Source organism: Leguminivora glycinivorella, chromosome 17 (genome assembly GCF_023078275.1).
Source record: "Leguminivora glycinivorella isolate SPB_JAAS2020 chromosome 17, LegGlyc_1.1, whole genome shotgun sequence".
NCBI classification, from domain to species: Eukaryota; Metazoa; Arthropoda; class Insecta; order Lepidoptera; family Tortricidae; genus Leguminivora; species Leguminivora glycinivorella.
The window spans coordinates 11,978,155-12,005,928 of NC_062987.1; the positions used below are offsets into that span (position 1 = coordinate 11,978,155).

A 27,774-nucleotide genomic window follows, 5' to 3' on the forward strand; every position below is an offset into this window, starting at 1 on the left:
TAAAATGTCGGAAACTACGGAACGGAACCCTACACTGACCGTGGTCCGATGCGCTCTTGGCCGGTTTTTCTTCTTAATGATATGTAGAGATAATATAAAAATTCACCTCCCAATTTATAATTATTAATATTATAATAATTAATTATAATTATAATTTATAATAAGTTTTAAAAAAATCATTTTTGGCACAGGCTTTACCTTAGCCGACTGTACCTTTCTTTCAAAAATCATCTATTGCTCTCCGAGATGTTTCTAAATACCCCTTACTCAATGGGGATACGACGTTTCATAACAGAGTTCCTCTGACCACCTTTCTGCTCCATCATCAGATCACCTCCATGATACCAGAATATTGCATTGTCACGTGATTTACATAAGTGTGCAAAATTTCAGCTCAATCGCAAATCGGAAAGCGGGTCAAATTTAGCTTCTACGTTTTGGCCCAAACTAAGATATATTATACTAACAAGGCAAGTTGAATAAAAGCTTGTAAAAAGGCTTCTGATATCAGATTTGTAATAAGTTTACTTGTCATAGTTTAACAACAGATGAGACAGACATATGCACTGACAATACTGCACGTGTTTCGTGAGTCTGATGTCAAATCACCTCATACAATTTACCGCTCTAAGGCAACTAAGGTAGGGTTTGTTATTGCACTTTAATTACATATTAATGATTTCTAGCCCGTAAGATATATATTTGTTTTAACAATGGATAGATATTTATGCGAGTGAGAGTGTAATTTAGATTTTATTTATAAGGAATCAAATATTTTTAAGCTACCCGATCAGATATTTCTGCGGATAAGGACACTCCCCACATCTGCCGTCTAGCAATCGTAGCGTCGGGCCAACTGTATGGCTAAGCCGCGCCGACGCGGCGTCTTTTTCCATACAGTTGGCCCGACGCTACGCTCGCGAGACGCTAGAAAGAGAGACGATGTTTTTGCCGGTCACGGAGCATCACAAATATTTGCCGGGAATATGTCGTCATATACTTATGGTCCCCTATAGAAAATTAGATATTTTTGCACGGCCGTTCATAGTCATATAATATGCTGGTGACTGTTCCATGAATATTTGGTCTAGTCTAGTTGAGTGGAGAAGTGCCATTCAAAACGAGCGTTAACTTTCTAAACAACAATATATTTAGGTACTTTATAATTATTATTGTTTTCAACTTACGGTTACGTGTTCGTGATATGCACAGAGCAAATCTTTAATGAAATTGAGACATTTTTTTATATATACAATTAAATTTGAACTAGAAGCACTAAACCTATACCCGCTCGCATTCCCCTTTTTTCTATTCTAAGTAAGAATCAATTAATAAGTATCTGAATATATGTATGAATAAATTAAATTGTAATTGTTTACATACAACCTGTGAAGTTTGGTTGACAAAATTTGACGTAGGTGCTGTCATATATATTTTTAAAATGACGTACTGTTAATACCAGCGTAATGAAAATGTATTCCGATGAGTAAAAGAAAACATGAAACTTTTTTCAATTCAACCGAACTAGAATGAAATCATTTATACTCATTCGGTTGTGTTCGTTATTTTCTTTAATAATGTGATATATTTTTATTTATTTTTTATGCACAAGCCATGCACCTTTAAACTTTAAATGAGATTGGATCTCCACCTGACATTATTGATTTACCCTATTTATTTTGAGCACAGTTTTACACTGGTATGGTTTTTCGTGTACGTACACTATTTTCTGTCAAAATATTTGTCAAATTTAAACGTCAACGCGGAGCGACCGGCGACACGTCTGCCTCCGATGAGCCGCTCAGGGCGTCTAATCGAAAGGAGAATTCTGACAGCAATGGCGAATGTATGGAAATTTTACGATAGTTTAAATTTAAGGTAAAATTTCTTTGTTGCCTTTGAGAGGAAAAATATAAAAAACCTCAAAACCTGTAGTCCATTTATCTGGCTTTTAGAATCACTTAATGTTATAACTAAAGTATTGAATTTTTTTAACAAAGTTTACTAAACGGCGACATACGTTTTTCTCATTTTAGGTCAACTTTGTGTGGGTTTAGTTATTACACCGCTAATAATTGGAGATTGTGAATAGTCAAAAGTTGTAGAGACACTCTTTAAGATAATAACTACATTTATTTTATTTCATTTAATTTAGAAATGTGAGCAGCATTTGTTAAACGCCGAATGCACTTTTCGAGGATTTCGTACGACCCCCTCTTAACTGATTCGGATATTTTTTATTTTGTTGCATTTATAACACATTTTGATAAGGGGTAACGCTGCCAGCCTTCTGGGCACCATAACATATAGTGACGACTTAGGGAGTATTTTTAACCCCCGACGCAAAAACGACGGGGTGTTATAAGTTTGACGTGTCTGTCTGTGTGTGTGTCTGTCTGTCTGTCTGTCTGTTTGTCTGTCTGTCTGTCTGTCTGTCTGTCTGTTTGTCTGTCTGTCTGTGTGTGTGTCTGTCTGTGGCATCGTAGCTCCCGAACGGATGAACCGATTTGGATTTAGTTTTTTTTGCCCCAAAGCTGAGTTTATCGGGAGTGTTCCTAGCTATGTTTCATGAAAATCGGTCTACTATGTCGCGGTCGGGGGTTTTTCAAAATTTTAATTTTGTGGTTATTTATTTATAAGTTATTTTTAAGTTAGTACACAGTTTAGTTTAGTTAATGTATTGCCTTTATTGTATATATTTATATTACTTATCTTATAGTATTTTGTTGGAGGAGGAAAATCTGCTGCGCCGACCCCAAATAATGGGAAGAGGACAAGAGAATGATGATGATGATCTTATAGTATTTTATAATTTTATGTTATTATGTAAATAATTATGTTCATGTAAAAAAAAACCTTTTGATAAGGTTTTGTGGTTACATGTAAATTCAGTGAAGAAACATAATAGTTGACCGCTGTTTGACCGTAGATATATTATGTATATCTTGTAAACCCCTAATCAGCGGGCGTGCGATAAACTTTATCGCATCGGTGCGTCCCTGTCGCAAACGACATCGCCGAAAAAGACGGCCTGACGTATCGTTTATCACGCGACCATGCTAGTTCAACACACAACAACATAAAACATAATACATTTATGATTAACTACAGTATGGGGTTCTTCAAAAAGGAGTGTACAAGTTTCTAATGGGTCGGCAACACGCATGTGACACTCCTTGAGTTGCAGGCGTCCATAGGTTACGGTGACCGCTTTCCATCAGGCGGACCGTATACCTGTTTGCCACCGACGTGGTATTTAAAAAAAATGATGTTTTTCTCCTCAGTTGGGATGTGTAGGACTAAGGAGTTCTTGAAAACTACCTACAAGACATAATCTATTATTATAAAAAACTGGCAAAGTGTGAGTCGGACTTACCCGCTCCGGGTTGCGTACAAACTAAGGTGAGCATTTCTTTTTTTTTTGCCACTTTTATGAAGTGTGATATTTTTGAAAAAAAAAATGCTATTTCTTCTCAGAATTACTAGCCTTTTCAATCCTAGTAGTTAAAAAAATTGTCCCATATGATTTTTTCTTATTTTGTTACCATTTTCCGTACATGTTGTATGGGGTAACAAAAGAGGAAAGTAAAAAAAATGTATGGAAATTCTGGGACACTTTTTGTCTCCCAGTGAGATTGAAAGTACTCGTGATTCTGAGTACAATTGACCTAAAATTCACTAAAACAATAAAAAAAAATATTAGCAAAAAGAAATGCTCAGGTAACTTTTTATGTAATTCAACTCGATACTTTTACCGATATTCTCTACCTATTCTACTTCGGTAAGAAAACTAAATTGCTAATCTATGTACCTATCTTGAAATATTTTTTTATCAACGCGTAAAGTTTGTCATGACGCAGCAAAAAATATGGAAATTATTTTTATCTTCCTGTAAAATATACTTTTAAGTTCTACACAAAACAAAACTGAAAATGACACTATTAAGAAAAAAAAGCGGCCAAGTGCCAGTCGGACTCGCCCACCGAGGGTTCCGTATCCGTACAAACTTTTAAAAGTTAAAGTAATTTCATGTTTCTCATATAACTCTAAAGACTCGAATAGAAGTACAGGTACTAATGAGCATTATTGTGTATAGCGCCATCTCTCGGTGAATTCGCTAACTAATTTGCGCGACCTGTATAGTATGTTGGTTTTTCAGGGATAATTCTTTATAATGTTAACCGATTTCGATAGTTTTTAGTTTATTTGAAAGATGAATGTATTACGTAACACCTCGTATTCATTTTAAGTACGATATAATTATATCTGGAAGGGTGGTTATATTGTAAGTTAAAATCTGAAAAGTATTTTGTCAATTAAGAAAAAAGTTTCCAAGATACAGACACGATTTTATTTTTCTTGTAATATTTAGCATAAAACCAATATTCTGTAAAATTTTCATGATTTTTCGTTGGTAATCTTCGCAGATAAGGGGGGAGGGGCGGTATTTTTTTTACATTTTTCTTAAAAATTCTGTTTTTATTCACAACAAAAGAAAAAAAAGTTTATTTATGATCAATTTGAGCTCTTTTTAACGATACCCCACTTGACCTAGTAACTTGAAATTTACAGTTTGCCCCCCTTTCATTTTGGCCATTTTCTACAAATAAAATTATTACATTAATAAAAATTATGCTTTCGATTTGTAGAAGTTAACAATGTTCATAACTATGCCAAATTTCAAATCGATAGCATAAGTAGTTCTCGAGATATTTAGTAATGTGACAGACGGACAGACGGACAGGGTCGCACCATAAACCTTTTGTACCTTTTTGGTACGGAACCCTAAAAAGGTGTAGTTATGTGACTCTGGAATCACTATTTGCGATAGGTAATAAAAATACATGTTGGTTATATATTTTTTTCCCCTCACTAGCTCGGAAACACGTGTTTTGTCCTTCAATACCAGCTGGTAAAAACGCATTTTATCCACTAGTGGGTAAAGTTATTTGACCTTGAATAAAGTCAAATTAACTGCTTTAAAATTGATAAAAGCAGGTGAATCTAGTAATAAAGATGATTTACCACCTGTGTAACTACTGGAAGCAGTGATAAACGCATTTTTTGCGTTGTAGTTTCCTCGCTATAATGAGGGGAAAAGTTTTGTGTTACACTCGGGTGCAAAATGTATTTTTCCCCTCACTAGCTCGGAAACACGTGTTTTGTCCTTTAATACCAGCGGGTAAAAACGCATTTTATCCACTAGTGGGTAAAGTAATTTGACCTTGAATAAAGTCAAATTAACTGCATTAAAATTGATAAAAGTAGGTGAATCTAATAATAAAGATGATTTACCACCTGTGGAACTACTAGAAGCAGTGATAAACGCATTTTTTGCGTTGTTGTTTCCTCGCTACAGTGAGGGGAAAAGTTTTGTGTTACACTCGGGTGCAAATGTATTTTACTTCTCGTGTGTTAAAAAACTCGCAAGTTCAGGATTCTATTATCGAACCACTCGCTTCGCTCGTGGTTCAACTATAGAATCCTTTCACTTGCTCGTTTTTCAATTCCACACTCGGCGTTAAAATACAACTTTACCCCCTTGTATAACAAATAACTATTACTTCTCGTGTGTTAAAAAACTCGCAAGTTCAGGATTCTATTCTCGAACCACTCGCTTCGCTCGTGGTTCAACTATAGAATCCTTTCACTTGCTCGTTTTTCAATTCCACACTCGGCGTTAAAATACAACTTTGCCCCCTTGTATAACAAATAACTATTATTAACAAGGACTCTAAACAAAACAAAGGTAATAATTAAAAAAGAATGCAGCATAAATCATATTATGCCACATCAAAATAGCCAAGTTGCAAAATCACGAAAAATCGACGCCAACCGCCTCGACACCTGAACGACCAAAACCAAAAATTAAACAACGTCCTTTGTCGGTGAAAACGCTAAATTGAGGAAATTTCCATCCATTCTCCATCCAGCCGTCATCCGCGCCTAAGCCCAGCTTCAATTTCAATAGAACCCCCACATACTCCCTACACCCTTTAGGACGCCCCCACTCAGACTATCACACTCACTCTTATGTTAAAGCTTCTAAGTGCGAGCGGGACGCGGTTACCTACAGGGCTGGTCCGAAAGTTAGACATATATTATTGTATTATATGATCGTAGGTGGCGGGGGTGAAGATTGATGCCGCGGGCGGGGGGGTAGTTTAGGCAACCCTACGTAACGAAATTTACTCAACGTGTGTGCGTGGCCTCATATATCTCAAGGAAAATTAGGTGAGGAATTAATTTTCAAGTTTTCAATAAAGAGGGAAAAATTGGTGTATGAATATCAGAATATTAAACGGCTTCGGGCAAATTAGATATGTGTAGGGTTTCAATGTTTTCTTAGGTGGTTTTGTTCGTTGATTTTTGGGTATTATTAGTGATTGGTGAAACCGTACCTTTATACCTATTTGATTGGTAATGTTTTCTTCGATTCGATTTATTTCGTCAGACTTGTAAAAGTACAATTTCTAGTTTTATCTTAGCTGTGAAATTTTAATATTTAAGTTGTAGTTTATTCAGTGATTAGAGCGGTGAGAATAATAATTTGAGTGCCTAAATTGGTCATAGATATCTAAAACATTAGTGTACACTCAACAACACAGCTTTGAATACAAAGTGCCAAAAATATATATACACACTTTAATGTACAGGCAATAAAGTTCTGTATACATATGTTTGGGACGGTGTATTCATAGCTGTATGGTTGACCGTACAGAATAATCATAGCAGTGTGTGCTTTTAGATATTTTTGAGCTACTCAGCCGCTCTGTGTGCGTAGCCGAATGCACAAACGCTCACGAAACGCTCACGATAATATTTCCTTCGTAGTTATCTATCTCTATCGCTCTTGCGTATTGGCGCGACAGAGCCAGACTACCTTTCTGAGGCGTTTCGATTTGGTTTCGTGTCGCAGAAATGCCATTCGGCTACGGCGCCTGATTTCTTTATAAATTTCTTTTAGGTTTTTTTTTATAAATAATCTTTTTATGCCAAAAAGTAGATAAAGCATTATTACCTTAAAGTACACGGCAAAATCCACAAAGTAAATTCAATAGGGAAGTTGGTAAAGTTAGCAGTCGACGTTTAAAAGTTTAAAGTCTTAGCGATCGGCTAACAAGTTTACGCGAACTTGAGATTTTCTTGTTTTTTCGGTAAGTAAAAAATATAAGTTCGAAAAATAAGTACAACATCCGTCCTTTTTCTTCACGTTGGAGAAACACAGACACAGACCTAAGATCATATTTCTATGATAAACATATGATAGTGAACTATCGGCCTAAATCATCTCCGTTTTTATTTTAATTTTATTGAACTAGATTTTTTAATTTATGTTTTCTTACTTATGCTTTCTTTGTTAAAATTATTTACACAGGCAATTTACACACTTAAATAAATAATATCTACATTAAAAAAAAGAAAATACATGCAAAATAGGTTCGTCTAACGTTATTTTGCTGGCGATATTTAACCAAAATAGACAATCAATAGTATATTCCTTTTTTCATGAGACTGTACCAACATCAAGGACTTTTAACCTTGAAGCTCGAATCATCTGGCCACTTACAAAGCAAGCCATAAAAAAGAAAAATCTAACCGCTGATTGGGATTTAAAAACAAAAGAGCAATGATAGCGTTCGATATTCAAAAGTTCAAAGTCAGTGGAAACTCCATACTCCGTGGTACGAGTACTATCACCGTCTGCTTACTTATTCGACGGTAGCGTATTTTTATCAGACAATCAAAAGCATTCCTTTTTTCATGAGACTATACAAACTTCAGGGACAACCTTGAAGCTCGAACCATCTGGCCACTTACGAAGCAAGCCATAAAAAAGAAAAATCTAACCGCTGATTGGGTATTTAAAAACAAAAGAGCAATGATAGCGTTCGATATTCAAAAGTTCAAAGTCAGGGGGAACTCCATTGTACTAATTACGCAGCAGACGGCGCGCTTTCACTTTCGCCGTCGCTCGTTTTAATTATTTTTTTCAGCGTCTCGGCGTCTGGCGGGAGGTCGGGAAAAATGGCCGTTGGGATTGGGTGGATACGGCGAGAGTTGTCTGGGGAAAACACGTTCCAGAAAACGGGTGTCCTAAATAATAATAGACCAACATTTGAGTACGTTTTACAAATGCTTTGATCAAAACTGCTTTAAAGTACTTAAAGAAGGTTCTACCATAATTCCTAATACGGATTCACGCTTAAAGTTGGGGAAAATAATAAAATATATGTAGATAAGGATCTGTTTAAAAATAACACTTTCAGTACAGATAGTGCTTTCTGCCCGCACTAGTGCGCAAATTGGTTAATTTCTTGTCCGCTTTGTGTGATAGGGCACAGCACAGCGGATATCATCTCGCTCGAATCTAGAGCAGAACCCAACTGGGGAAGTACCTCCGCAACACAGAACAGAAGACCGCAACCAAATAGCACTAGACCCTACTCATAGTGTTGTGTTCTTGTCGGTGAGTAAGGCTGCAAGAGCTCAACGAGGGTGCGGTGTGCTGGAGACGGAAGGACCTACTCGTACGTACGGAACTAATTTGTTCCGTGTACTGTTCTTTGAGTCGTTGGCAAGCCAAACCCTCCTTAGAACTTGTACACTCCTTTTTGCTGTGTACCTAACACGCAAAAAGGAGTGTACAAGTTTCTAATGGGTTGGAAACGCGCATGTGACGCTCCTTGAGTTGCAGGCATAGGTTACGGTGACCGCTTTCCACCAGGAGGACCGTATGCTTGTTTGCCACCGACGTAGTATTAAAAAAAAGTGCAAACGGTCATGTGTACCTACAGGAAAACGTCGTACGATACAAGTGCGAAAAGGAAATTTGTAATTCGTGTCGAATTAATATGTGACGAATAAAATCTGATCAGGTAAAAAAGTACCTACTCTATGACTTGGCGTACCGCTTGCGTTTACCCAAATTTGCAACATCCTAAGTAAAACAGAAACTCAAACTCCCAGCTCGCGCTCGGCATATCCCCGCTATCCTGTCTCCCGCGAACTTCGTTCAATATTTGATACTTTCTTCGTGCATTTTTTTAGCCCGCCTTATTAATGAAAAGTAGGTTAGTAACTTTAAGAATGAAAGTTACTACGTTGGCGTAGGTCGACGAACTTCCAGCTGTTTTTGTTTTGTTGACATTTTCACCTGCTATCTGAGACTGGGGGGTAAATTAAGAGATGGGAAAGGGATTGCAGGTACTTTATGGGGTAAACAAATTTGAATGTTCTTGATTTAAATGTTGCCGAAGCACAGCGAATGGACAATAGTGATATCGCACTTTTATAGCCCTAGAGCTATTTTAACACATTATTTTTTCTAAAATACTTATTTGAGACTTTAAGCATCAATTTTATTCTCGACCAATGTTTCTTTCGGTCTAATATGGATGAATTATAGAGAGAGATGACAATAAAATTGACTGAACTACGCTAAGGAGCGTAAACGATTGATATGCTTGCTATAGACCACCATTATCTGACAATATAACAAAAGGATATTAATCTAGATTGAGTTCAACTAAACGAACTGTAAAAAAAATGTTCAGTACATAATATCTTGTTTTTTTCGCACTAGTTCGCAAAGTAAATAGTACATTTCATGTCAGGTCAAAACTTCAAAGGGCCATAAACCACTGTACTGAAAAATGTCGTACGACAACTTGCAAAGAGGAAATTCGTAACTCGTGTCGCAGTCGTATTTTAATTTTTCTACTCGTCGACTTTAATCTGTCAATTAGGACACCACAGACTAAACTATACGTGCTGACTTTTCAGTGTTGGATAGTCTTTGACACTTAGTCAACTATAATATTTCATTACACTTCACATTAGATAACTGAAAAAATTTCAAAAACAGAACTTCATACAAGTTCTATACTAATTTGCGATACCTGGCAAATTTTTCTGCATCTGAAACATATTTTTTTTATCTACCGCATTATCGACCAATCAGAGACAGTTATTACAAACAATTGGTTGCGAGGTAATTCGATGTTGATACAACGGTGAACGACGCTATTAACATTAATTTAAACTTGAATGATGATATGTTTCGTCCATTGATGATGAACATGATGACTCATAGAAAAAGTATTGTATACAATAGTGATATAATTAAGCTTTTCACTCTCGTACCGTACTATTACGATTGTATAAAATACTATTATCGCCACTCGTTTCGAGCTTCCTATTTTCCGCACTTGTATTGTAATGTACTATAATCAAATACTTCATTAATGTCCAATGTATTTTTTAAACAATCATAATCAAATGTTTATACCTGACATCAACTGACATGTAACTTGGCGTTATCAATAAACTATTGTATTGTATTGTATTGTATATTCTATCATAATATGTATTTTATGGAAAAGTGTCGGGTAGCAGATACTTTAAACGCGTTGTTTCAACCGCTATCTACTTACTATTTATACTGGCTGTACAAACGTCAATAACATATTTAATACCGAACCAATAAAAATATTAATCCATACCGTTCAACCAGACCATGACAGGGACATCATTAATTATCTATTAGAAAATAATCCTTTTATACGTCAAAACCCATTGGCAGCGAGTGGGATTACCTGACCCGATACCCATAAAAAAAAAACAAACAACGCGCGCAACCCTATTCAACTACCGGTTTTTTTGCCAATCGAACGTTGACGCTAATTGCGAATTTGAATTTTGTTATTTTTTTTATAAGTACGCAAAGTATACTAGTTAATTAAAAAAATAGGAGATTAATAGGCGAAATAGTTAACGTGCAAGTATTTTTAGCACTTTAGATAAACTTAAAATGTGTTTTAAAAATATGTTCCGTAAGTTATGACGTTGAATATGACCCAAAAAATAGTGGTAAATTAGCAATATCTAGTGGTAAGTTTTATTCATAATAATATGACGGCTTTTAAGTTAGTGTGAAAAATGAATTCGAATATTATTTTTTTTTTTTTTTCAAATAGGGTTGTCAAGCATTCCGTTACGCAGCTTTTAACCCTAAGGAAGTACTTTCATACTCTCCACGCTTGCCTCAGGCGACATTTAAATCTTCCTGAGAATGCATAATAACCGTCAGAATCAATATCAACCGGCTTCGGATTACCCTTGCACTCAAAAAACCCTTGGGTCACCCCTACCTGAGGGTGACATTTTTTATTTTTTATTCACACTTCCGTCAAAGCATATGCAAAAAGGACTGTTATTTTCTTTGATAGATCGGAAATAATAATTATATGCATAATAGAACGGATTAAGGGTTACGCACTTTCTGTCGGTGACGTTTTCTAACCCTGTTCCTGTCACCTTGCCTGTGTCAGATGTTCGAAACTGTATTCAATACAATTTAATAATATGCATTTTGCAAGCTGAACGTACCGATATTTCACTAATTGATAAGCTTGGATTTAAATAAGGGTGGTTTACAAAAGCAGTTTCATTTTATGCAAATTGTATCGATTTATTTGTTGAATATATTACCTCACGATCGCATATCGATTTTATTATTATTTAGAATTAGGTGCGCTGAAATTTGAAATTCGAATTTCACGCGACGGTTAACCCTCCAGCGCCGTAGGTGTAAAAGCGGCACGTCGTATAATAAAAAAAAGTTGAAGCACTCGAGGCGAGACCAAGGCGCGGGAACTACAATGCCGCCCGGTCGGTATCTCGGTATGCGACCTCTTGACTCCAATCAAATAATTACTGGCCCACGGTCGAGAACACCCTCCGTGGAATATTCAAAATGGCCGGCCGCTCTAGTTTAATTTATGCGCCTGATAAAATCTTCGGGATGCTGAATGCGTGCGGAATTTTTATGTGTTTGTAGAAGTAGGTACTTCACATTTTGCTATAGAATATAGAGTAGTGCCGGTGTTGGTGCACTGCTTCAAGTATTTTTAAATTAAAACAAACGATTACCTATCCTATATTACATTGGTATTTTTATTGGACGTAAAAGTATTTATTATGATAATTATTTGCAAGGCACTATATTACTAACATTTTGGTTCTAAATGTTGAATTTTTAAAGAAACAATCTCTATTTGGGATTTTTATCTGTATAGTATGGATAATCCTTTATTAAGCAAACTTGTATTATTATTTGTTACTTGACTAAAGCTGTGTCCCGTAAAACATTACACCCTTGACACACCGCATACGAGACTAACAATAGGATGCAGATTCAGGCACCGTATAGATAAATAATACATTTTGATTTATAATAGACGTAAAAAAATACTCTTCATTTATCGGGAATGCATAAATAGAGTCCATTATTCGACTTTGGGAAGTGCAAAATATGGGTGTAACTTTTTTATAGCGGCGTCTGAATGCGTGTCAGTGAACGGGTTAGGGACGATTTTTTTTAAAACACATTCAAAATAGTTCGAAAATATTTTACGGGTGCATTCATTGGTGATTTGATTTATTCCAGTGACATGCAGATATGAGTGCTCGTTAGATTTATTTGACTGCTGTTTTTGCATTGAATCTCGCGTTACGCATGATCGGTCATGTCAATTGGCAGTTAGTGTCTATTGACGTTTTCGGGGGATCAGTAATTCAATAATGTCACCCGCATGGATGCAAATTGTAACTGGCATAAAATAAAACAAGATATGAGAAAATACACGCGAGAAAACTGAAGGTTGAGGTTGTAAAAAAAATACCTTGGTTTATCTGTGGCATTGTTCCACAGATAACAGAATCCGTGTTCCGCAAGCCCCTAATCTACATAATAAAAAGCGTAGAGCCGAATGCAGAGATAATGCTACAATGGCTGAGGCCGCAGGAAGGGTTACCATTGTCTAGCCGGAATAACTCCCAAATTAATGAGCAAATGCAAAAAATGTTGCACAATCGAGATATACGATCTGTAAGTGTGGTTCTCAAAGTTTGAAACTAGGTGAAGTGCGTCGATTTTTTTTTTCACCAAAAAGCTTATTGTTTCTTAATTTTCCGCCAAACTGTAACCCGTTTGCTGGCGAATAATGCGCAAAGTAACTCTGTAACTGATTAAAGTAAAACCTGACAGCAAAATTCCTTATATATTATAAGTATTATAGTGAAGGATGAAGTAGGATGATGTTATTTTATACTTGCCATAGTAGTACCTATATTATATAGCTAATAATAAGAAAAAATCTTCTATGTAGAATTCTTATTTTGACTTTAGATTATTGTTTCCATTTTAGTTTTAACTTATTAATATAAAAAATCCATATTATTATAAATATTAAAGAATATGTAGGTACAGTATACCTATTATTAATTAAGTTAAATCACACACGTTTATTTTCTTAGCTCGCTTTACAATAAATTAACTAACAGCATTCAAATAAACTTAAATGTACGATATCACATTCCATACAAAAATGTACCTGCAAAAACAGCTGGCAAGGTGCGCAAAGTTTGACAACCCCTGCGCTACCTACTGATCTAATTTCCATGCGCATACGCAACAAAAGGGGTAACTTTTATTCACACTTCTAACGTATTAACATTAGTGTGTTCCTGCTTTTTGACATGTAGACATCTCGTGAGACAAGTCAGATCAGAAGTGAGAAAAAAAAAGATAAGATTAGAAGTGAAAAAAGAAAATGGAAAGTGAAGAAAATAGTGATTAGTGGTGTGATGGAAAACAGTAAAAAAGGTACCTAGAAAGACGTTTAGCGGTCTAATGTGTTTTCAAGACCTGTGGAAATTACTTTAATCATAACTATTCTGATAGTAGTAGGTAGTAGTAGTAAAACACTTTATTGTACCAGAAAACAATAAAACACACAAGAAAAGAGCTTATCACTAATACAAAAGCGAACTTATCCCTTTAAGGGATCTCTTCCAGTTAACCTTTGAGCAATTGAAGTTACCTATGTTTTGACGTAACGTGAAAAACGTGAACAAAATATTTTAAAAATAACTTTAAAGTGCGTGACGACTGATATAAATAAAGCATTTAATATGGAGAATATCGCTAACATGTGATTTACGGTGGCTTATATTTTCATATTGTATCACAACTGTCAAATAGCTTACGTACCAAAAACACGAAAAGGGCGCCACTGTCGCGCATGCGCCAATAGCTTCCCTTTTTTTAAACCCATATCAAAACGAGTCGAAAGACCTCCTACAGTATTTATGATGGTTAAGTGCGAGTAACACTACTGCTTCAGCGATAGTGTTAAGAATTAAGACCAATATCTACCTAAATTTCGGCACACTACATATAATAACAATGAGGAGAGGACTGATTCAATCTCTATTTTTTTTATATGACAGTTATATATTTAAAATTAGTAAGGGCAAAGACATATAGACAGATAAAGTTTAAGAAAAAAACTTACCTCAGTACCATACAGAAAAAGGTACAGAGGCCTAGATGGCATTCATTACACCTTTGGGGTACGCTCAGCTAGATGGCGCTAATATTAATATTTGACATTTTAAAACATAACAAGCTAAGAATATGGGCCCAAATTGTCAAAACTGAGGCACAACATTTTTAAGCCTGTGTCAAGAGATGGCAGTCTATGCACTGTGATTACACATTTTACTTCGACAGTAACTCTCTATAATACTCGATCCTCTTTGCTAAGGGCCACTTGCACCACTCGCTTAACTCAAGGTTAGTGGGCTGTCAACTGTTAAATTCCATATAAAATGGTGGTTCAACCCACCATTATCGGTGGTGCAAGTGACCATAACGGGACTTAATCTTGTATTTACTATCTTTTAAACACTACTATTGTGGCGTAGGCGAGAGGCTGGCAACCTGTCACTGCAATGTCACAGTTTCGTTTTCTTTCAACCCCTTATTTGCCAAGAGTGGCACTGAAGCTTTAGTAGTTTCATGTGTTCTGCCTATCCCTTTATGGGATACAGGCGTGATTGTATGTTGTTGTTGTTATGTAAACACTACGTTTACAATTTGCCGTTTGAAATTTTAAATATGTGTAAAAATCGTTAACGTTTAAATCAGTGTCATGACAGTTATAGGTATATTCACCTTAAGGGTCAATTCAATACGCGGAAAGAGTAAGATTTTAAGTCACGATTTTATAGCATGTTCTATTTATTCACGATGCGAATTCAAGTGATAATCTATCTCTAAGGCCCACTTGCACCAACCACTTAACCACACCTCGGACACTGGCGATCAAATATATGAAAGAGGCGCATTCCTAGCACACAGTCTAAGCTCGTGTCGGTGAACGAGTACTATGCTTGTATGAGTGACATATGACAGGTCGACTGTTCGCGTTTTTGACAGGCGGTAACTGTGAGGTAACCGAGAGGGGGTGGGCGGCACTTTCAGCGGGGAGCGGGAGTGGCCATACTGTACGATAGTACTCTTTCTTATACTGTGACTTAACTCAGGATTAGTGGGCTGTCATCTGTCAAATTCCATATAAAATGGTGGGTTAACTCTTCTTTTTGGTGCAAGTGGCTCTTAATAAGTGTTACTTTCCCGATATATGTATAGATCCATTAATTTCCTGCTGTAGTTCAAATAAACACTCAATGAAGTTGTGACGCACGTTAAGTAGATTCAGGGTATAATACATTTTTTTGTGATAATAACAATCAGACGAACATAAGTACCTACGCGACCTGTTTTATAAAAACCATTTTCAAGTCTGACATTTTCGGATTGATAAAAATTTGATCTGAACCTAAATATTCCTGGGCGTTTTCCAAAATAAATCTCGAAAATCGAATTTCACCAGATCTGGACGTGTCTGGGCTCATTCTTCTAAGAATCACGAGCTGATTCGATCCCGACGATAAAAAAATGTGTCCTATTTTTTTTTCCTTTTACGTCACGATTTTAGTATGAACTTACCTACTACGTGCGCGACGTATTGGAAACTCGAATTTTGTATGGAAAATTTGGGACATATTTTTTTATCGTCAGGATCGAATCAGCTCGTGATTTTGAGAAAAATGAGCCCAAACACGTCCAGATCTGGTGAAATTCGATATTCGAGATTTATTTTGGAAAATTTTGTTGACAGTCCACAGATTGACGGATTTCCACACAAACAATACATGACATAAATTATGGATACAAATGGACGAAGCAAATGATTAATTGGATTTTATAAAACTAAATTATGATATAAATAAATAGGTATACAGAAAATAACTAAATAATAAGATTCCTATATTTCGGCGGCGATGACTGCTTTCCATCAGGCGGCTCGTCTGCTCGTTTGCTGCCAATTTCATAAAAAAAAAAAAAACTGCGATATAACCATTGGCTTAACATAGTGCACATCATTTCATTCAGTTTCATATGTATACAGAGTGGGGCCTGTAACAAAGGCGAAGAACTCTAGGCTATTCTCCTTATACTGATCAACATTTGTTCGGCGACTTTTAAAAATAACTTGTATTTTTATTTTTATCACCCTTGAAAGTTTTTTCTAAGAGGTAATGTATTGCGAATTCTGTTAAGTCTAAAGTGTGACAGACAACGTCAATGATAACAATAATGGCGTACATTGAAGCTAATATTTATTTTGTATGAAAAATTTAAAATTTAAAGACTTCATAATTTTTAAAAGTCACTGAACAAATGTTGATCAGTATAAGGAGAATAGCCTACAGTTCAATTCTTCGCCTTTGTTACAGGCCCCACTCTGTATATAGTAGTTTCATTTGAGAGATGCGACATCAAACCCCCCTATAACCTTAGGCGTGTATAAATTTTTATCTGGACCCTCCACAAATAGCCCTAAGCGAATATTCACTTACGACTCATAACCTTCATACGTTTATACATAGCGACTTTCATCTCCCTTTGCCTTGTGTTGACGAATTCATACTAATATTATAAATGGAAAAGTGTGTGTGTCTGTTTGTTTGTCCGTCTTTCACGGCAAAACGGAGCGACAAATTGACGTGATATTTTAAGTGGAGATATTTGAAGTGATGGAGAGTGACATAGGCTACTTTTTGTCTCTTTCTAACGCAAGCGAAGCCGCGGGCAAGAGCTAGTTTTTAATAAATATATGGTGTAACATGAAGAAACCGAATAACTTTAATCACGCATTTCTTTTTTTTTTATATTGTGGGGACACCGTCCTTACACAGATCAACTTAGCCCCAAACTAAGCAAAGCTTGTACTATGGGTGCTAAGCGACGATATACATACTTAAATAGATAAATACATACTTATATACATAGAAAACATCCATGACCCAGGAACAAATATCTGTGCTCATCACACAAATAAATGCCCTTACGCCTTTACGCTTACGCCTTTTTATGCTTTTTTAACATAAAATATGAGTTTGAGGTGAAAACGCAGAACACGTGTCCCTTATTTTTTCATGTTCTCTAATATATAACGAAATCGGTACTTAATTATCAATATCATTGAACAAATCTCCCTGAAGAATTTAGAGGGTTTTGTCACTTTTCAGGACTTTGAAGGACAATTTCTTCCAACAAGATGAGTTTGGGCCGCTATAAAAAAATACGTGTCTGCTATTTTTGACTACTCTATAACATATATAAAAATCAATAAAATCGGAGGGGGACAGAGGGTACCTTTCCTTGTTAGCTTTGTTATACCGATCGAAAGGCTTCATCATGAAGATTATTTTTTTTCTTAATAAAATAGTATCGGAAATAAAAGGAAGACCATGTTTTAACGTTATTGGTAAGGCCATTGTTGTCCATACAATTGAAAAAAAAAACCTTTGAATGCAGTCTTACAAAGTTTTAAAAATAAAATAAAGTCTTCTTGCAGCAAAATATCCTATCTATGATATTTTAGTAGTTACATACTTTCCCTCCATGTGGCATAGCAATGTCGTATTCCCATCGAGTAAGGGGTTGTTAGAAACGTCTCGGAGCTCAGTAGATGACTGTTGAAAGAAAGGGACAGTCGGTGATAAAAGCTTGTGCCAAAAATGATTTTTTTGCAAAAAAACTTATTACGTACATCTGTATTTAAATACATAATAAAATATATACATAAACAGCTGTACATGTACTTACATAGCCCCTCGTATCGCGTAGGACGGCACTTCCGATCCTCCCTCGCTAAACACCGAGCTTCGCGTCTGTGGAGCGTCTAGCGTCCTTTCTCACTGAAAATGTAGCTAATGAAGCTATCCTGTTTAAAAACTAATTTAAAAAATGGGCTTTAAACTTGTTACTAAAACACTTTCAATGGAATTGTAGGTAAGAAAACCGGATATTTGTAAATGACATGTAAAATTATCAAAATCATGAACTCTTTGTCATTTGAATAGTGTACATACAAACTGGTTGCTAATTTAATTTTGGAATTTAAAAGGTGCTTCTTAAGTGTGTACCTAGGTATTAGAGCGGCTGCGAGCTAGCTTTAGAGTCAAAGGGGTCAAATTCAAGTTTTTCATTTGCTCGTCGGCTGCATGCTCCAATTGCCCAGGCTCCCTGAATATGTTTGTCTAGGTATTTACAGGTAGGTACCAGGATTATATACAATTCGCAGTTAAAGAAACAAGACACAACACAACAACAAGAGCTATGAAATTAAATTACACAATACTTTTAGAAAATGAAGTCAGCTTCTAATAATAAAAACACAAAACAAATGCCAATCTACGTACGATCCACGCCACTTCTATTCCAGTCCGTCCGGCATAAGCCAAACAAGGCGAGATGACGCCCGAAATATCCAATAACCATAGTTTTACAGCCCCTCCCGCATGGAAAATCGATCAGCCACCCCTCTTGATGGATTATGGCGCCTTTATAAAATAAAAAGAAAAACATTAGCTGCCTCCTTTGGGAAGCCTTTGCCGAGATGTATTTTCGAGGCTGTCAGTCCTAATATTTGTTTAGGCTTTAATGTAACGCATGCTCCTTTATGTTTTGAGAGCCTTTGTGGTTTGTTTTTATATGTGAAAGTTGGTGCTTTTACATGAGTGACTTTATAAAAATGCTTTATTTACAAAAACACAAACGCAGTAATCGAGTTCATCTGAGGTAAATGCGTCGCTTGGTGCATATGCATCTTTTGAAGATATCTTCGGATCGCAACATAATACATATACCCAAATCCTGTACATTAAAACCTTCAATGACCATACTTTTATCATAGTACCTACTCACTTTATAATGCTAAAGTTGGGAGACATATTTTAACAAACCTATGCTTTTAACCCGAATTATCAACTGAGCCTGTACAGAGTAACTGCTGTAGTGTAGTACTGTAATATGTACGAGTACATACATTTTCCGTGATTTTTAATCTATCGAATAACGTATTCTAAAACGTCAAAGATTCATCGTAGAGGCTCTGGACCGGCTACAGAACAAACCAACACATTTCAAATTTAAATCCACGTCGAAATCTAAGTAAACACCGCCCAGGTACATTTTCAATTCCCGAAACCGTGTCCAAGGCAAGGTTTATATACAGCGGGGGTGTCACCCCCAGATACGGGGTGATTTACCGAGGGTCCCCACGACCCTTATCAGGCGTCGTTATGACCATGTGAGGGTGAAGTTATTGTACGGTTACAGGGTGGGGGGTGGTGGGAGGGAGCACTTTGAAGGGACATAATATGTTATTATTTTTAAGACGCGTGGTGTTTGCTTTCGATCTAGCTTAAGGTTTGGAAATGGCGTTTGCGATAAAGTTATGTACATAGTAAATTTTCTAGAGATACCTATATGGACTCTAACTACTACATACTTAGAACTGAATCTTGTGTCTTTCTTCTTTTAGTGTAGTGATTTACTTAAAGAGTTACATTATATTTTGTGATGTGCTACGACAGATAATCCTACGGTACTATTTAGACAGATTTTTAGCTTGCTATTTTTTAAAAACTACGCTATTGTATAAATAAACTAACACATTTTAGAAGGAGGAGAAGAAGCATCAGTGACCATACGTATTTAATTGAGACAAATGTTTTCATAATAAAATCACCTGAGGAAAATTTGTCACTTGGTACACAACAAATGCGTCTTTAACGAAGTCTCCCAAAAAAACAATAAAGAATAACTTTGAGGTTTTCAATAACTTTGCATACAATCATTAATTCCTACTCTGTAAGTAAGACCAACCAGGTTTTTTAATGCATCTGGATTTTACAATGAAATCCGTATTTAATGCTTTTAAACGCGTTAGGAATGAAATTTTGTACACAAAGAAAACAATAAAACATTACCCGAAAATATTTCATAAATTACAAAATACGAAATGCCCGACATGTTTCGCAAACCATTGGTCCCTGCAATAAAATTATATACGCCTACCAAATAACGGTCCCCTCGTCATTTTGCATGCAGAATTTAATTTTAGAATCCGCGCTCGTTTCAATATAGGTAATATTCGAAATTTATGTTCCATGTTTGAATTTGAATGTTGTCCTTCCGTCGTAAATTACGTCCCTTGTAAGTTTTATTTTTATGCCTTGAAATATTTTGGTCGTTATAGTATTTTGTGATGGCTTTAAGGCGTTGCCGTGAGTTGCGGATTTACATTATTACCTACATTTAAAAAATAGGTAAATAAATATCTGCGTATTAAAGTTATCTAGTATAAACGTTTTTGAATGATCTCGGAGCAGCTTTTGCAAATCTTAAAATCTTAATTTAATGTTAACATTTCCTCTTCGTCATAACAATCATTACTAATATTACACGTTTCAATGTTACTACAGAAAACAAATGAATTCAATGGTTTCAAATTACAAAATAATAAAACACACACAATTAACCCCCAACACCAATAACTAGTAAATTAATACCACTTTTGGGGAGGAAAACACCCTGTTAAAAACGCGTTAAGAGCAGAGCAGACTAATATAATTTTTCTGCATTTTCTCCCCTAACTAATTACGAGTCATTTTATTAATAAAGAAGATCGTTACAATTAGGGTGATACCGCTTAATGAATGTTAATCATTTCCCGTATTTTATTATTTATAATTAGGACAGATAAAGTTAGGGAAACATGAAGCAACTCTGATGACACAAACTTTGAGAAAAAGGTAGACTCCTTTTCTAAGAGCCAACAAATTTTTTTATTTTAAAACTTGTTTGACTGACAGTGCAAAAGTACCTATTTTTTATCTATAGGTAAGCAAAGATATGTCCATGCTTACAACATCAAAAATACATATAATAAACAAGTTCTATTAGTCTTTCCAACAACAACTACGAACATGCCATTAACATTTTATCACAAAGCATCGAAATCCCGTTCATTTTTCTCCAATTTGCTGGTCATAAATTTCACCCGGGCGTGTTGCCTACTGAAAATATTTAACCATCAATGGTCGCGTGGGCTCACGGGTCAACCATTCTTTAAACTATTTGAATAACGAATGATATACGGTTTGTTTATTGGCGGGCCTGTACGTTCCTTTTTTGAATTTCATTATTCGTTGACCGACGCGCGTCGGGTCGCCGTTGGTCATTCTAGAAGGGGAACAAAGTTTAAAAATAGAACGACGTATGTGTTCACAAACTTGTTAAAAATGCGCTGTTTTATAAATATACTTATGCTACTAACCCTCGCATGTTGCTACATTATGTACAAAAGTTTTAATATTTTCGCAGCTTGGACTGGACTTACCGGTTTTTCGGTTTGGTTTATTGGAAATTTTACGACTAATTTAAGAATATGTGAGCGCACGCGTTCTTTCTAAAGGTTAATAGTTTAGGGTTCAAAAGTTCAAGACGCCGGTTACTAGGAACTGGTGGAACTTGTATTTAGTCTTTTGTCAGATAAATTCAAAGCTCTGATTATAAATGGTTAATGAAATATACGGCTTGGAACAAGATAATAGTATCTAGAAATCGGTATAATTTCTAAATCTGGATACTTGAAACGTTAAATGTGTTTCAAGATTAAATCCAAACGTTATTACGTTGGAGATTTCCAGGAAGGGTCCCCTAGGAAAACGGCGAAAGTTTCCCTTTCTCCCCGCTGTTTACTTTTACACTAGTTACAAGGGGAGACGTACGGACAACTTGAGATGTTTCAAGTTTTCGCGGGATGCGTACATTTTTATCTTTTATACGATTATTTTTCATTCCAGTAGCTCTACCATCGTTTAGACTGCAACAATAACAGGAGATCCGTTTAACATATTCATTTGCAGACAAAATCTCGATGCAAAGTAATATTTTTGGTCCTCAAAAAAAAGGTTGAGTATGGCTGGTTCAGAAAAAAAAACAGCGTAACTATTTGGGTTTTCGGCAAATGATTTTTTAAAAAAAATGATAAGACTTCGATTAGCATTAAAACCACAACTATTTTTTTTTTAATTCAGGCATTCTAATAACCTTATCTCATTAAATCGGCCATTGATGGGAAGTTTTTTCTAGACATTTGAAAAGAGATTTTTCTATTTTTCTAACAATGGCATTTATAGGTATAAGGTCAAGTTTTTATTTTAAATATTTATGTTAGACTAAGACCTACTAACCGAAGTCATCTAATACCGGTATTCTAAAAGCCAGTAAAAGTAACCTTCCAGTAATTACCGGCACTAGCCGAATGCGAGGAATACTAAGCGGGCCCGTAATTGCTTATGTAACTTCGTTACCCTCTACGTGTGAGGCGTGCATAATTAAACTGGTCCTGGTATTTACTGTCAAGTAAATGTCAATTTGGATTTCAGTATTTGCGTGTGAAGAGTAAGAATCAAAAGTGACAGATGATACGTCAAAAGTGACTAACATTCTCTAATAACAACAAAGAATATCGACCCGGTTTAAAATTTTATTTGCGGTAAATATGAAATCTACGTGTATCAAACTATTTTCACCAAGATAACAAACATTCACCAATTAAATCCAGTCGAAAAAATAAAGAGTATCTATACTCTGTCAAACAAGTCTGTCAGTAAATAAGAACAAAGAAAACTATAGGTATCCTTTTCTATAGCATCCTAAAGAAAAGGATGCATATAGTTTTCTTTGTTCTTATTTACTGACAGACTTGTTTGACAAAGTATAAATGACAAGAATTGATGACTTTCAACGCCTTTTCCATGCTTTCTTAATACTACTTTACGTCCAACCGATGTTTGAGACAATGTTTCGGTTATTTCAAAGATATATGTACAGTCTAAGAAAAAAACGTACCTCAGAACCATATAGAAAAAGGTACGGTGGTCTAGATGGCGTTACACCTTCGGGGGACGCTCGGCTAGATGGCCCGAATATTAATATTTGACATTTTAACACATATCAAGCTAAAATATGGGCCACATTATCAAAACGGAGGTTTAAAAGTTTTAAGCCTGTGTCGAGAGATGGCAGTCTATGCACTGTGATTACACATTTTACTTTGACAGTAACTCTCTATAATACTTGATCCTCTTTGGTTATGGCGAGAAAACTGCCGATCATTCCCTTTGCCGAAATTTACAATTTACTATATTGTATTTGCGGTACCCTGAGTTTGACCAAAGTTTTGGTTTCTGCAAGTACTTTTACTGCGATGTGATATTAATATCAATATGTTAGTGTCAAGAGTAATAACGGTTCTTTAAACAAAAATGTCTTTCAAACCCGTCATTGCAACTGTCATCGCTCTGCTAAACGCACTAGCACTCGTTTTTAGACCCATTGGGAGGCGCTTCATTTGGTAGTGCTTATCAGCCAAAAATGCCGTGTATTGCCTACTCTTAGGGTCGAGTTTTACTTGATAGTATCCTTGATTAAGGTCCAAGGTGCTGAAATAAATTGCACCAGACAGTGAATCCAATATCTCGGTAATATTCGGTAATGGAAATTTGTCATTCTCTATACGCTCGTTAACTTTTCTGTAGTCAATTACGACCCTCCATTTCTTTTCCCCGCTGGAATCTGCTTTTTTAGGTACTATTAACAAAGGACTAGCCCATTCCGAATAGGACTCTTCGATTATGTCATCTCGTAACATTTGATCGATTTGTTTTTTAATTTCCGCTTTTTGAGAGTGAGGCAATCTGTATGGCTTACTGTAAACTGGAGATTCATTAGGCTTTAAATGGATTTTTTGTTCGTAAAGGTTCATGGTATTCAGCTTATCACCTGGTAGGTGAAAAATATCGGCAAACTTAGCGCAAATACTTGAGATGCTGGCGTTTTCTTCCGAATTTAAATAATTCAATTTTAACAAAGAAAGCAACAGTTTCACTCTTTCGGCGTTATTTGGACATTCATCAAAATTAAGAACGTCAAATTCCTCCAGTCGCCTAATTTCGGGAGTAACACACTTAATCCTCACAACCTGCTCTCGCGTGTTCAATAGTTTAACAGTCAAATTACCATCCGTACTTCTAGACAAAGAATTTGCTATGAAAATACCCTCGCATACTTCGCTGGCATAAACAACAAAATCTCCCGCGACATTAATGGGAACTTTTACAAAAATTTCACTTCGCGAAGGTAACTCAATGAATGATTGTTCGTTACTGCTATGTGTAGAGTAAACGCGTACCGGTATAAAGGATGTGCGGTTACCGTTTTTCAATTTCAAAACGTCCGTTTCAAAATCTATATTGCCTCTATATTTTTTAAGAAATCCTGACCCAGGATCCCGTCCGCGTCAACCGGTAAATTTTCAAAAACATGAAATTTGTGACTAAATGATTCATTTGTCTCATAAAATAAATCGAGATAGCTGTAACCAACAGATGTAATTACACCGCCTAGCCCATTTACGTTTGTTGTGTGTGGGTGAATCATCGGAGCTGTTGGTCTTATCGAACCATATTTGACTGCACTCAATGACGCTCCGGTGTCCAATAGCCATGTCAACGACTTTCCATTTACGTGAAGCTGAACTGAATTCACGTTACCGAAGGCCATAATATAAGGTAAGGTGTTAGTTACGAAAAAACTGAAGATCAGACGATCTGGCTGGTGACTCGTTCGTGTCATTGCACTCACGAGCCGTGTTTACGTACTGCTTATTATGGGGCTTACGGGGTCCGAAACCGTTACCATTATGCCCGTAGCTCTTACGATATCCATGGCCGCGTAAACCACCCCTGAAAGCGCCACCGCCTCTGCCTCTGGGCAAGTAGGAAGCGCGTCCTTCGGTTTTCCTGTACTCGTACTGCGGGTGTCTCGCTGCACCTACCCTACTGTTGAAATATACATTTCCACGACCCGAAGCTATTTGGGCTCTTGCACCCCTACCGCGCACCGCGAACACCTGCTCTGAGGGTGTTGGTGTCATCGCAATCTCTTCATCCTTAGCACCCTGTATTTGCGTCTTTAAGAGACGTGTAATTGCGAGCCGATATTACCGTACTTAACCGGTCATTTCGCAAACCACTGGTAAACCTGTGAATAGCCTGCCTTTCATTAAGGGGTTTTAGAACACTGTAAGCACTCGAATCACCATTGGCTTGTGAAATTGTCAGCTTGACAAAAATATCCTCTAAATCTCTACCGAACTGCTCTATACTCTTTCCCGCCTGCCTAGCCGTCTGCAACTGTTTCTGCAAAGCGGTATTATGTTAGTGTCAAGAGTAATTAAAAATCCTTTTCCAGACGAGATAGACGAAGATAACGGTGATCATCACTCCCATAGCCAAAAAAAAAAAACGAATTGAGAACCCGCTTCCTTGAGATTTGGGGCAGCGGTTAAAAATAGCAAAATTCGATCAATCTTGTACAACCTCCCCAAATTATTATATTTATTGAACTAACTACTTATCAGAAATTAAATGTTCATGTAATTTGATAGACTAGTATTATTCACTAACATTATTACTAAGCTAATTTATTCAAACAACAAACCCTTTACGTTTAATAAGGAGCAGAACGCAAACTGTAATCCTTTCTCAAACATTTACTAAATCCATATACTGCGGCTTCGCCGACTATATACCAAAAGTACATACAGTGTGACCTCTGGCCTAAATTACACACACACATACACACACACATATCCATAAAGCGAAAGCACGCGTACCGAAAATTTTGCGTACATGTTCGGACCCCAACGCACACATGCACACCTACACATATGCACGTATGTCGTGTGTGAACGTGGGAGGGACGTGGAGTGAGACAGGGTTATGGGTAGGTGGGCCAGTGTGAGAGGGAGGGTTGTTGCAGGACGAGCGATACAACAAATCAATACGAGCGGTGGTGACCGGTAGCCATGTCACCCCCGCTCCCCGACCGCACGCCCCCCCATTGTCAAACGGCACAGAGTATCCGAATTTCCACAATGAAGCTTTTGTGGCTTTTCTTTGTTCTGCAGTTGCTTTATGTGACAAGTACCGCTTTTGTATCGGGAGGTAAACGATGTTGAGATTGATTTTGATTTTATTAGGAACTTGTGAACGTTGGATAGCACTCTCATATTCAAGCGTAATAAAATAATAGAAAATTTACAGGACAGAATTTAAAAATCGTGTTGATTTAAATTTCTCGTTGATATTTCCTATCGTCATAATTATTCTGCTAATGATAAGTAAGTTTGCATTTTATTTTTCCTTTGGAAAATAATCAAGTTAGAATCAGCAGATTATTTGTTCCGAATTTATCTTCATATCTTATGTTCATATGTGTCGGTAAATATGTTTAATAACGTAGAATATATTTTAAAATAAATTCATACTACAATCGTACTATACTATGTTGAACAGTTTAAGAAATTGAAGATGGTAAGATCTTCAACACCACTTTAATGTTGTCTGATGGCCAATGATAGTAAATAAAAATAAAATAAAACAAAGAAAAAACTTAAAAAAGGTTGTTCTGCCCTGCGCTACTCTGTGGCAGAAAATCCGCTTGACCGCGCGTTCGGGAGGCGCGCCGCGCCAACTTTAATACTTCGAGAAAAACGCACTTCGCTACTTCAAATCTAATGGATTTGCCTACGTTCTTTATTTAAAACGAATTCATTTCGGATATCTTTGATAATTTTGCTTTAGTTCTTTGTTAGAAAATGTTTTATAGTCGGGAGAGTATTACTATGGAAAATTGAGTCTTGAAGGATTTAGTTAAATCTGTAGAGTTATATGAATAACATTTGGGTGAGAGAGTCAGACTCGCATTTGGCAGGTTTTTTTATATTAGACATGGAATTTTGCAAGGTTTGAAAACGTAACATTTCTCTACTAATATCGTCCTTATTTGTGTTAGAAAACATTGCCTATTGTTATCAGGTTGTGTATAAAAAAAGTTACCTACCTACGAGGGACGTTCAAAAAGTAATGAGAATGGATATGTTCCTGTATCTTGATTTAATTTGTCTTAACTTGTCCATGTAGCAGTACTAATTAAAGTGAAATTGCATAATTCAAATTTTTACTACTTTCATTTGTTTTTCTTTGATATGTAAATAATTGACACAAGGTGGGGGATGAAAATTTTCAGTAAAATAAGAGCATGTTTTCATGAATATTTTGACATGTCGTGAGTTCATTTCTGACATGAATATCAAAAATAATCATACTTTAAATTAAAGCTGGGTTTATCCTTTGTTAGTATAAGTTTTTTTTTTATAACAGCAATAAAAAAAGTTCGTATAGATACATTTTCAAACGGTATGGTATCCAAAAAAAATCTAGGTGCTGTTTTGGGTCATGTTCACGATTTTTACAGATTATCACGAAAATTGAGAATATAGATTGGAAACAAAATTACGTTAGTATTAAAGAAGAACATATAATCATTTTAATATTAAAAAGAATGATTAGTTACAATAAGAACATTTTAAACAAACAAATAATGAAGTGAAGTGCTTACTGACATGGTATTTAGACTATCGTTAAGATTTTAATTTT

The 27,774-nt window shown here is 36.0% G+C and overlaps 1 protein-coding gene across 1 annotated transcript in view; it reads right to left on the reverse strand.

The window, feature by feature from the left end:
* LOC125235636 (glycosylphosphatidylinositol-anchored high density lipoprotein-binding protein 1-like) overlaps positions 1 to 18,053 on the reverse strand; it is a 52,358-nt gene extending 34,305 nt beyond the window's left edge. The window contains exon 1 of the mRNA XM_048142234.1: positions 18,026 to 18,053. Within this exon, the coding sequence (XP_047998191.1) occupies positions 18,026 to 18,027 (2 nt within the window). The 5' untranslated portion in view covers positions 18,028 to 18,053. The remainder of the gene's footprint in view (positions 1 to 18,025) is intronic.
* Positions 18,054 to 27,774: the final 9,721 nt, after the last annotated feature.